The sequence below is a fragment of the Elephas maximus genome, chromosome 19 (assembly GCF_024166365.1).
Source record: "Elephas maximus indicus isolate mEleMax1 chromosome 19, mEleMax1 primary haplotype, whole genome shotgun sequence".
Lineage (NCBI taxonomy): Eukaryota > Metazoa > Chordata > Mammalia > Proboscidea > Elephantidae > Elephas > Elephas maximus.
The window spans coordinates 50,187,313-50,198,921 of NC_064837.1; the positions used below are offsets into that span (position 1 = coordinate 50,187,313).

Consider the following 11,609-nt stretch of genomic DNA (forward strand, 5'->3'; position numbering starts at 1 on the left):
TCTGGGTGGAAGAACAGTGGCATTGCCAAACTGAGACTAATAATCTTCTAGATCACATATACTGCCGCACACATGCAAACTGTGAAATTCCTTCGCTGCCTCGTGGTTCATTTTATGACCAGAAAAAAAAAAAAAATTCTCTCGTTCCACGTACATGAACAGCCTATTTTGTAGTCCAGATGTCCCAGTGCGGGACAGAAATCTCATTTTGCATTGGCACATGTGATGCCAGGAAACCTCTGCCTGCTTTCCCAGAGTGCTAGAAAATTAAAATTGTAGTAATCAACATTGGATCTAGAAAATGAGATACGTAGTCCTTTGCACCAAATGAAGTTGAGCTTGATTGGCCTTAGTTTTTTCTATCCTGTGACTCCTCTCGGGTACCATCCCCTCCCAAACGTAACCCTTAGGATGAAGGAATGTTCCCTTCTGCCCATTTGAGGCAGAGCTGGAGTTCAGTATCACCTTAAATGTCTATAGAGGGAGATAGCCGCATATTTCTTTGGGAAGGTATCTGAGTTGAAAAGTTCTGTTTGATACCTGGGGGCTGAGCCAGGCAGCTCAGTCCAGCTGCGCCCCTCTCACTTGTAGGTTGTGATTGCCACCAACATTGCAGAGACATCACTGACTATCGATGGCATCTACTACGTGGTGGACCCTGGATTCGTGAAGCAGAAAGTGTACAACTCTAAGACAGGGATCGACCAGCTTGTGGTGACGCCTATTTCTCAGGTATGGTTATGTCTACCAGTAGCTTTCCTGAAAATCCAGGCTAGAGTCCTTCTGAAATTGTTTTTTGATTCTGTATTTTGAACTGTACGGTTTTCAAAGATGAATTTTTAAGTTACTGGGCGCTTTAGTGGAATAAGGGAAGGTTTTGAGTTGTTTCCTTTATTTACATTTTACAGCAGTAATATGATTTATTAATCGTTTTAATATATATGGCAGCTTTGACCTACTTTTTTTTTTTTTTAATTGTTGGAGCCCTGGTGACGCAAACAAAAAAAAACCAAGTCCAGTGCTGTTGAGTCGATTCCGACTCACACCAACCCTATAGGACAGAGTAGAACTGCCCCATAGAGTTTCCAAGGAGCATCTAGCGGATTTGAACTGTCAACCCTTTGGTTAGCAGCCATAGCACTTAACCACTACGCCACCAGGGTTTCCCCTGGTAGTGCGGTGGTTAATAAGAACTCTACTAACCAAAAGGTTGGCAGTTCGAATCCACCAGCTGTTCCTTGGAAACCCTATGGGGCATTTTGATTCTGCCCTGTAGGGTTGCTGTAAGTTGGAATCAACTGGACAGCAATGGGTATTGTGTTTTTGGTGGAAGTTTACATAGCAAATTAGGTTCCCGTTTAATAGTTACTATGCAAATTGTTCAGAGATTGCCTCTGAACTTTAGGGTAGTGCTTCAACATTTAAAAGCCCCATAAAGCTTGAACTTAAAAGAAAAGTTTGAATCCTTCGCACCCTAGATTATCCAGTTTAGGTGGTAGGAGCATATTGTTTAAAGTACTTGGCCACAGATATCTGGGATAATAATAATACGTGAGGTGGCTATGTGTTTCTTGGGTAATTGTGGAATAATTTCCTGCCTAAATTATATTAAAAAAGGAATTATCATCCTTTTTGAGGACAGTTTGGCCTCAATGTATCAAAAGTTTAGAAGTTCATACTCCTTAACCTACCAGTTCTGCTTCTTGGGACGTGTTTGAAATTTAGAAATGACTGAACACAAATCCAAAGGCAGTGGAAAAGGGTGTTTGTGGTAGCATTGCTTATATTAGGAAAAAACTGAAAAAAGTCGAAATGAGCTCCAAAAGGTAAGTAGTTAAATAAAGCACGGTATGCCACGCCATGCCACGAAATGTTAAGTCCACCGCCATCAAGTCAATTCCGACTCATAGCGACCCTATAGGACAGAGCAGAACTGCTCCGTAGAGTTTCCAAGGAGCGCCTGGTAGATTCAAACTGCCGACCTTTTGGTTAGCAGCCATAGCACTTAACTGCTATGCCATCAGGGTTTCCGTGGAATGTTACATGACCATTAACATAGTAGTGTGTATCTATGTTTAATGATATAAGCATGTAACTGTGATGCATTGTTTGAAAAAACTAAGCTATAAAATAGCATGAATGGTATAATCCAATTTGTGTTTAAAAAAAAAATTGTGCACTTGTGCTCAGAGTGTGGAGCATGCACAAGACTGGAAGGATGGAGTGCAGACGGCAGCTAAGGTTATTTCTGGATGGTGGTGCTGGTTACTGTAGTGACGAGCGATGTGCAGTTTTTCTTTACACTTAATATTTATTGTTTTAACAGATTCCAGCTGCCATGTATTGCTCTCATAATCTGAAAAAATAATGTTATTTTCATTTCGAAGTTTAAGTAAGGATAGTAACAAACACATGGTGCTTACTAAGTGCCAGACTCTGTCCGAGGCGCTGTTGCATACATTGATTCATTACATTCTACCACCTACGTGTTAGGTGTCATTATTAGCCTCATTTCACAGATGAGGAGACTGAAGCACAGAGGGGTTAAGTGGCTCGCCTCAAACCACACAGCAGGCGTACCGGCTCCAGCATGTGTGCTCTGTACCACTTCTCTGGGTAGTGCACAGCACTCACAGTGATCAAGAAACTAAAAACACATGCCTTCCCTGATTTGGCGAGGGAACTCTGTAGAAGGCTGTGGAATCCTGGTTAGTGCCTTTCTGAAACATTCTGGGTTCTGTATTGCTGCCTGATGTGTGTGGTTAATTGTCCTTTTATACTCCCCGCGTTGGTTTGGAGCTGGCCTGGCAATTTGTAAATCCTGATACTCTTTGTAAGACAGACTGTTCTATCAGAAAATGGCTCTCTTAAGAGATTGTGTTTCACTGCATCCTAGCAACACGTGGCTAAACTGTTTTTTTTCCCCTTTTCATTTTTCATTCTGTTCCCATCTACAGAAGTAATATTGCATTATTTTTACAAAATAGGAGGAAAAAAATTGAAATTGCCCACAATCCTAGTACCACCTCTGTTATCATTTTGGTGTTTTTCTTTTCAATCTTTTTTCCTTTTTTTTTTTCACAATTGTAATTCTAGTATTAAGTATGTATTTTTGCATAGTTTTTGTTTAAATTTTTAATTTTCCTGAATATTAAAAATTATATGTTCAGTATAGAATATTTGGTAAAGTAGAAATGAAATAAAACTCGTCTGCAAGGCGACTGTCAGTTAACCTCTTTAACATTTTAGGGTATTTTTTTCCAAGTCATTTTCCATCTGGCATTTTATGTATGCATATAGAGGTTTTTATAAAACTAGTTTTATATTGTTTTATAACTCACTTTTTCACTTTCTATGAGTGAGCACGTCCAGTCATTGGACAATCTCAAAGTTGATTTTTACAATGGCTGCAGTGTCGTCCTTTGTATGGTTAACATTATTTATTTAGTTACATTTTTGGTCCTAACTGCGGGGATGGTGTTTTGTCATCTTGTTTTACGCTTTCTTGTTTATATTCTGCCACATGATTTTGAAGGTCTATTTCTGTGTCTTTACAGTATTTCTTCCTTTCATCCTGCTTATACTTGCCTCACTTGAACAAACTTTCCTAAAGTGCTGAGTGTTGGAGAGACGATAAGAGCATTGTTAGTCTTGGAAATGGCCCTAAAGGAAGTGAAATAAACCAAACCCATTTCTGATTTTGCCAGTACCTAAGTGCCCCCTTTTAGCGGATTTCCTGGGTAAAACTGTTAAACAGGATTTAACAAATATGTTACTTTTATATGCCCACCCCTTAGGCTCAGGCAAAGCAACGAGCTGGCAGAGCTGGGAGAACAGGCCCAGGGAAGTGCTACAGGCTATACACGGAACGGGCCTACAGAGACGAAATGCTGACCACCAACGTGCCAGAGATCCAGAGAACCAACTTAGCAAGCACGGTGCTCTCTCTCAAGGTAGAAGTCACTGTCTTGTTACACGGGTTGGTAAAACAGTCCAATCCTATGGCCTTAGTAGTTGAGTCTCAGTTTTACGAACCTTGTTAAATACTTTAGTAACCTCATGGAACCAGTCCCTTTGAGTGAAATGCAAATGGCTGTGCTAACAGCCTCACCACTGCCAGGTCTGGGGCTAAGTTGGCATGTCTGCTGTGAACACACATTTTTTCTTATGATAATAACCAGCAGGATATTTGGTTGTAAAAGATTTTAGTTGAGAGCACACATTCTAAAAGGAAATTGGAAAAATAAAATGAGGCTAAACCGTGGACAAACACACTTTCCTTAACCACTTTTGCTTTGAGGTCCAATTTTGTCCTTGTAAAGTGAGGAAGAAAGCTTCCTATCCCAAAACTGTGCAAGGGAACGATTAGTCCAGATTTAGCCTGGCCCTCTGAGGGCTTGGTTTTCATTCTGCATCATTGCTCTTCCTCTCCCAGTCCCCAGGGAGCACCTTCACTCTTTTGGCAGGGTAGCCACATGAGTAATTTCCCTGATGATGGCATTTTCCCCATGACACTGATGTTACCCTGGAGCCCTGGCACTTTACTGGTGCAGAATGCTCTGCTGTAATTTATTATTCATTCCCTGTAAGAGAGGCTAAAACAGAGCTTCAGAAAAAACCTGCGCTAGCCCCTAGAGCACAAACAGGGAGACATCCCGTGGCTCACACTTCTGCTCTGAGCTGTGTGACCTTGGGCCAGTTTATCTATTCTCTCTGACCGCAGCCGTGTGTTCTCATCACAAAAAGGGAGCTGCTAATAGTGTCTGTTGTGAAGATAAATGAGATAATGCAGGTAAAGGCACTTAGCACAGTGCTTAATGATTGCTAACATAATTCCTTGTAGTTGTTATTCATACAGTAAGCATTTATTGAACACCTGCTGTGTTTATGGTCACAATCACTTTATAGAAAGAAATAGAAAGCATAGGTCCTATCACATCACCCTGTATATACAATTCCTTGTTCTGTCATTTTTTTTTATTCATCAGATTAGCTAGCATATGTTTTGAATGCCTGCTGTGTGCCAGGCATATAGATTGCACTGTGTTGTTGTGGTTTCATGACATGGTTCTCACCCATTTCCAGCTGTTTGAGAGCAGGGCCGTATCTTAGTCATTTTTATATTCCTACCACCTAACGTGGTATGAGGCATGTCCTAGAGGCACAGTAGAAATCAGGTATGCGAGAGGTAGGACAAGCCAGTGTACTGTCATTTTGATGGAGTGTTATTTTGAAGTTTCCTGAGAAAGTACCTGCTTTCCAATAGTCTGAGTTTTGATTGGCCCTGGCCTGCTAATCTTCTGAGTGGCTTCCCGATTGCAGGAAAAAACAGGAAAGAAAGTGTCGAGTAGCTTCCTTCCGTGTAAACACTGGCCAGCAGGCTGACCATCATGTGCTTTCTTCCCTCTGTTCTAGGCCATGGGCATCAATGACCTGCTGTCCTTCGACTTCATGGATGCCCCGCCAATGGAAACCTTGATCACAGCCATGGAGCAGTTGTACACACTGGGGGCTCTAGACGACGAGGGCCTGCTCACTCGCCTAGGCCGCAGGGTAGGGACAGACTTGACTTCTAGTGCTTTGGGGAAGATTCCTCGGCCAGCCTTCCCTATTCTTTGGTCTGTGCAAAACTGAGCTCTGAGGCCCTGGATAAGCTTTGAATAGAATTCTAGATGCCTGTTTGTAACCTGAATTTCCCATTGTCACTTTAGACTGCTAACCAAAAGGCCGGCAGTTTGAATCCACCAGCTGCTCCTTGGAAACCTTATGGCAGAGATCTACTCTGTCTTATAGGGTTGCTATGAGTCAGAATTGACTCAATTGCAAAGGGTTTGATTTTGATTTTGGGTTTACAGAAAGAGGAATTCTATCCACAGTTTTGCCTTAGGATACTTTACTGAGTCTAGCCTTAATTTTTTTTTGGGGGGGAGCGGGGAGTGGGCAGTTTTTAGCTTTATTGCAATAAAATTGATATACCGTAAATGTATCCATTTGGCGCACAATTCAGTGAGTTTTGGCAAATAGACACAGCTGTGTAACCACCACCACAATCAAGATAAAGAACATTTGTATCACGCCAAAGCATCTTTTGTGCCTCTTCCCAGTCTCTCCTTTCCCTGCTCCCTGTTTCACGCAACCACTGATCTCCTTTCTGTCATTATATATTAAATTTGAAGTTCTTAGAGCTTTATATAAATGGAATCATATACTATGCACCATTTTGTCTTAGCTTTAATTTTAAAAGTTATCTGCAAAATTTCCACATGCTTTACCAGTAGTTGTGATCTTGGTCACATGCATTCTGTTGGAGTATATTTGGGAAAGAAAATAAAACCCTGCATTCTCCTGATAGAGACAGGCATCCCACATCATCATGAAAGGCATGCTTGGGGGAAATCTCTTACCATCCCTTACTCACTCTGATCAGCGTCCCACACTGGCAAATCCAGATGTGTCTGCCACACAGAAGCAATTGTAATTTCTTATTCTCCCTCTAGATGGCAGAGTTCCCTCTGGAGCCAATGCTGTGCAAAATGCTGATCATGTCAGTGCATCTGGGATGCAGTGAGGAGATGCTGACCATCGTGTCCATGCTGTCTGTGCAGAATGTCTTCTACAGGCCGAAGGTAGGGAGCTGACACCTGTGTTCAGATGGGGTGGAGTGAAGTCAGCCTAATACCACTGCGATGCCTGATGGGGACACTTAGGATGGCCTCTCAGGCTTCCTGGAACTGCTGGATGTTGAGTTAATGATTGTTGGGTGGCAAATGATCCTCTGTCCCATGGCTTGGCAGGATAAACAAGCCCTCGCAGACCAGAAGAAGGCCAAATTCCACCAGACCGAAGGGGACCACCTGACCCTGCTGGCTGTGTACAACTCCTGGAAGAACAACAAGTTCTCCAACCCCTGGTGCTACGAGAACTTCATCCAGGCTCGCTCCCTGCGCCGGGCCCAGGATATCCGCAAGCAGATGCTAGGCATAATGGATAGGTGAGTAGGTGGCCCTCTGGTGACCCTCCCGGCCTTGGGCTGAACCTGGGGTGTCAGGTGTTCATCTCTCTCTGCGCCCCCTTACAGCTGCAGGCATCTGTGCTCTTGCTTCTCACATAACCTCTTTCCACCAGCTTCTCCATCTGTGCTATGCTCCCTCTTCCCAGGCCAGTGTGAGGCTGAGAATCACTTTAGAAAGTTCCTAAGAAGAAGATTTGTTAGTTGTTGAAAACTGCTCTTTGTTTATAAGCCTCTGGAATGTTATTATTCCGGAGTTCAACTTTTGCCTAAGCCAAGTTTCTCGCTGTTACAGCCTCTGTCCTGCCCACTGTATAGGGCTGCCCCTGTAGTATACTTAGGGCTGGAAGGGAGGTCCTGGTGACTACGCTGGGGACCCCAATATGGGGGCATTGAGCCCCCTCATTCCAGAAGATAGAAGCTCTGAAAACAGACTAGTCTTATGACTTTGTCCTCTCTTGATTTGTTCTCCCAATAGACACAAGCTGGATGTAGTCTCCTGTGGTAAGTCCACAGTCCGAGTACAGAAGGCCATCTGCAGTGGATTCTTCCGGAATGCTGCCAAGAAAGACCCGCAGGAGGGTTACCGGACACTGATTGACCAGCAGGTGGTCTATATCCATCCTTCCAGTGCACTCTTCAACAGACAGCCGGAATGGTAGGTGGGCAGGCCCAGGTCTAAGCCTCCTCTGGGCCGATGATGACCCAGGCTGTGGGGCCTGCTTTTCTCTAGGAAGTCTTGGTCTCCTCAGTTGTTCCCAGCTAATATCATGAGACCCTGGGGTCTTCTAAAAAAGCATCCTGTTTTTAAATCTACTGGTGCTGTGTTTGTCTTTGCCCGCTCTCAGCACCTCTGTTCTAACATAGCTTGTATTTCTTGAGCATCCCTGAATTAGGTACAATATTAATACTTGTTGAAAGAATGAAAGTCATAGGTGCTAGGGCTAGAAGGATCTTAGAGATCACCTATGAGGTGGTTTTCAAACTCTTTTTTTTTTTTTATAAAGTAGTATTTCAAAAAATTGGAGTATTGTCTAGAACACTAACATAAAACCACTAGGTTATCATGGTAGGAAAAGGGTTGGAGATACAGAGCCTTACCTGCTTGGCCTTCTCTCCATCTCTTTGTGGCAGCCTCTAAGGCCCCTCTTCAGGGCCTTAGGGTCTGTGGAGATGAGCTGAAAAACCACTCCCATTTTACAGAGCAGGAAAATGAGGCCCAGAGAAGGGACATGATTGGCTCTGTGTCACTTAACTAGTTAGAGCCAGAACCAAGATTAGAACACATCCTGACAGCTTTCTCATAGCTAGAGGCATGTGGGCTCCTCAGTACGGGGGTCTGGCTGTCATAAACAGAGCCTGCAGTCTCCTGAGGGTTCAAGCAGGATAGGTAAAAGAGTGAAATGCAAACACAGCTGAGGCCCTCTGGGGATCAGGCTGGCTGTGGAGTGGGGCCTGTTTTGGAGGCTTGAACCACATCTTGTCTCTCCTCAGGGTGGTGTACCACGAGCTGGTGCTGACCACAAAGGAGTACATGCGTGAGGTCACTACCATCGATCCCCGGTGGCTTGTGGAGTTCGCCCCAGCCTTCTTCAAGGTCTCTGACCCGACCAAACTAAGCAAGCAGAAGAAGCAGCAGCGCCTTGAGCCCCTGTACAACCGCTATGAGGAGCCCAATGCCTGGCGAATATCCCGGGCCTTCCGGCGGCGCTGAAAGGCAAGACTTGTCTGTTTGCCGTTCCTGCAACAGTGGCCCAGGCTTGGACTTACTCTTACTGATACACAGCTGGCCCTGAGAATACAGCTGTGCTGTGACTGGATGTCATAATGGACATTTTCTAAACCTGACTCTCATTTTTTCCCTGGTCAGAAAATAGAAACAGGGATATAAGCCTGCCCTTGCCAGAGCCTCCAGCCCCCGCTACACCAAGTCACGGGGGCCAGTTGGGTGTTCACAGCCAACGTGAGGATCGTTGCATCATCTCCAAGAAAGGGGCAACTTCTGCAGCCCTGGGGTGGGAAAGGGGAGTCAGCAAGCATCTAAACTCATCTACGTTGTTGGCTCCCACTTCCTGCCCACCCACCAGTCACCCTGTACTTTGGCCTAACCTTCTGCAACTATTTATTTATTTTCTTAAGGAAACAAAAATGGCTTTCTGTGGCTTTCTTTGAGTTGAAAGGTTGGGCTATTGGCCTGGGCTCAGGGTGAGGGAGATTTAGTGTATGTGGCTCCGTTGCACATGGTGGAGAGTACCCTGAAACCAGAGCCCCAGGCCTCTTTGGGCTCGGAGGTGACACATAACCCAGACCTCCATTCTTATCCTTCAGCACTGATGCTGGGCCAGCGATCGCCCCGTGATTAACCACATCCACTCCACAGAGCACTTCTGGGGCCTGAGTGCTTACAGGTGCTGCATAAGGAACGCTGAGGGCCTCCCCTCCTTCCCTCCCCTATCCCTCTCTGCACAGTCACAGTGACTTTCCTTCTGAAATGTGCTAAGTGACAGCACAGCTTTTATTTTGTTTTGTTTTCTCCCCCTGAGGTCCTCGGTGAACTTTAACGAAGGGTTTTTATGGTCAAAGCCTCGCCTCCCCTGCCCCAAACATAAAACCAACATAACACCTCTCAGAGCTGGTTTGCACTGCCCAGCATCTGGTCTCTGGGTCTCCTCCTTGATGTTCTTTTCCTTAACTCTCCCAGGCCAACTGGGGAGTAGCCACCTCTTCGTGCTCGTCTCACAGCTCCTGAGGAGGCTTTCTACCTGGAGGAGCATTAGAGGGGCAGCCGGGCCAGGTTTTGGAGTATCCGAAGAGCTGGTGCACGTGGGGAGGTTGTAGAGAAGCCCCAGGGATTGGCCACATCCTGTTAAGGCATTGCCTACACCTCCTCCCTCTCCCATATCGCAAAATTCTGAAATGTGAAGACACCAAAAAGAAGCTATACAATGTTGTAGGAAATAAAGGAATGTAGGTTGTCACCGGACAGCAAATAAACCACTCTAAAGACACAATCCACAGAGAAGCCAATGGAGGGGAATATAGGCCAGGGAGGCTGTTGACTGCAGATCCCTGCCCTTCATTAAGCTGAGTGGGCACCTGACTATGAGTGTGCTCCTTCTAAGACCCTGCCAACAATCAAGGCGTTATGGGAAGAGACTGCAGGGACTGGAAGATGAAACCAAATGGGAAGCAGGAGCTGGGCATCAGCTCCCCAATCTTAATTCCAGCCCAGGTCTCCCCAGTTCAGCAACAAATGGGTGGGCAGCCCGAGGGACCAGCACTGACGGTGTGGGCTCCTCTGGGATCACTATCCCAAGACAGGGGATTTGGGGCTTAGGATGAGGTTGAGAAATGATGTTCATAGGGTAAGGGTGAGAGGCAGCAGGGCTGGTCGTCGTTGTGGGTTAGGTGAGCAGAAGGGACCCCAACTCGGTATTCTTTGAACATCTCTCCAAGAGCTGAGGTCACTTCTCTGCTGTTGGACAACATGGTGGGGTCTGGCCTTCAGACTCTATCAGAAACAGCAGTGTTGGAGCAGAGTGGAGCATAACCCGGGGGGAGGAGGGGACTCCCAGCCAGCCTTGTGGTGCTGGAATCTTCTTGGCCATTAAAACATACTGTTCACCCCAACCCAGCAGGAGCCTGAGTTCTGGAGTTCCGCCTCTGCCCAAGTGCTGAGTCTATGCTTACTTGTGTAAGTGTAGGGGCTGTCCCCGAGGGGCCTAAGTAAGGTCTACTGCTGGGTCAGGCTCCTTGGTCTGGGGTATAACTTCAGCCAGCCTGGAGCATGATTTTGTTTTGGCGATCCCTTGTACAGCCCTTAGGAGACTTTTCTGGTGGGCGGCTGTAGCTGTCTCTTTGGGAGCAGTATCTCTGAGGATTTGAATAGACCTGTGAAGAGCTTGTTAATGAACAAGGGCAGGGGTCAGTACAGGTCTCAGGGCCTGTTCCCCTTGATGCTGCGTCTCTGCTTACATGCACTCATGACTTCAGGGTTTCCACCTGATGTTTGCGCCCTCCCCTCACCGTGATAGCCTGGCTTTCTTGTGGAATTATATTTATTTTTAAAAACTTGTATTTTAAAATTGACTTTATGTTCCTTGTTCTAAATTGTAAGTTGACGTTTTGTGATTTAGTAGCCCTCGAGAGACATCTCTTCCTGTGCGAGCTTCCCGAATAGTTTGGGTTGGGCCCAGCCTTAGCCCAGCTCCATTCTGATTTAACTGGAGAGTGCCTGTTTTCCCCTGAGCCCGCCCTGCTCCCTCCGGGGAAGCTGTTTATGGGCTGGGTGTAGAACTGCCCATTCTGCCCCTCCCACCTCAGCTATCTGCCTCCTACCGTCAGACTCCCTCTCCAGGTGCACCACCTCTGGCCCTGCTGTTTCCCACCCATTCCCAGGGCTCGCTGTCTCCCAAACTTGGGCAAAGAGAATCCATACTGTTTCCCACTCCTCCTTCCCTGAAGATCTAGACCCTTTGTTCACTGGCCAGAAGCCAGAGCCTGCTCTTATCTCTCCCCACGCCCTCTTGACAGGGTACCTTTCTCCTTGAGCCCATTCTCCTCAAGTCTACTAAGGGCATTCCTCATTCCTGTCCACACA

The 11,609-nt window shown here is 45.9% G+C and overlaps 1 protein-coding gene across 1 annotated transcript in view; it reads left to right on the plus strand.

The window, feature by feature from the left end:
- DHX8 (DEAH-box helicase 8) overlaps positions 1-11,053 on the plus strand; it is a 31,253-nt gene extending 20,200 nt beyond the window's left edge. Inside the window, exons 17-23 of the mRNA XM_049860068.1 lie at positions 592-732; positions 3,798-3,953; positions 5,416-5,553; positions 6,498-6,626; positions 6,795-6,991; positions 7,488-7,667; positions 8,504-11,053. Of these exons, the coding sequence (XP_049716025.1) occupies positions 592-732; positions 3,798-3,953; positions 5,416-5,553; positions 6,498-6,626; positions 6,795-6,991; positions 7,488-7,667; positions 8,504-8,723 (1,161 nt within the window). The 3' untranslated portion in view covers positions 8,724-11,053. The remainder of the gene's footprint in view (positions 1-591; positions 733-3,797; positions 3,954-5,415; positions 5,554-6,497; positions 6,627-6,794; positions 6,992-7,487; positions 7,668-8,503) is intronic.
- The last annotated feature ends 556 nt before the right edge of the window (positions 11,054-11,609 follow it).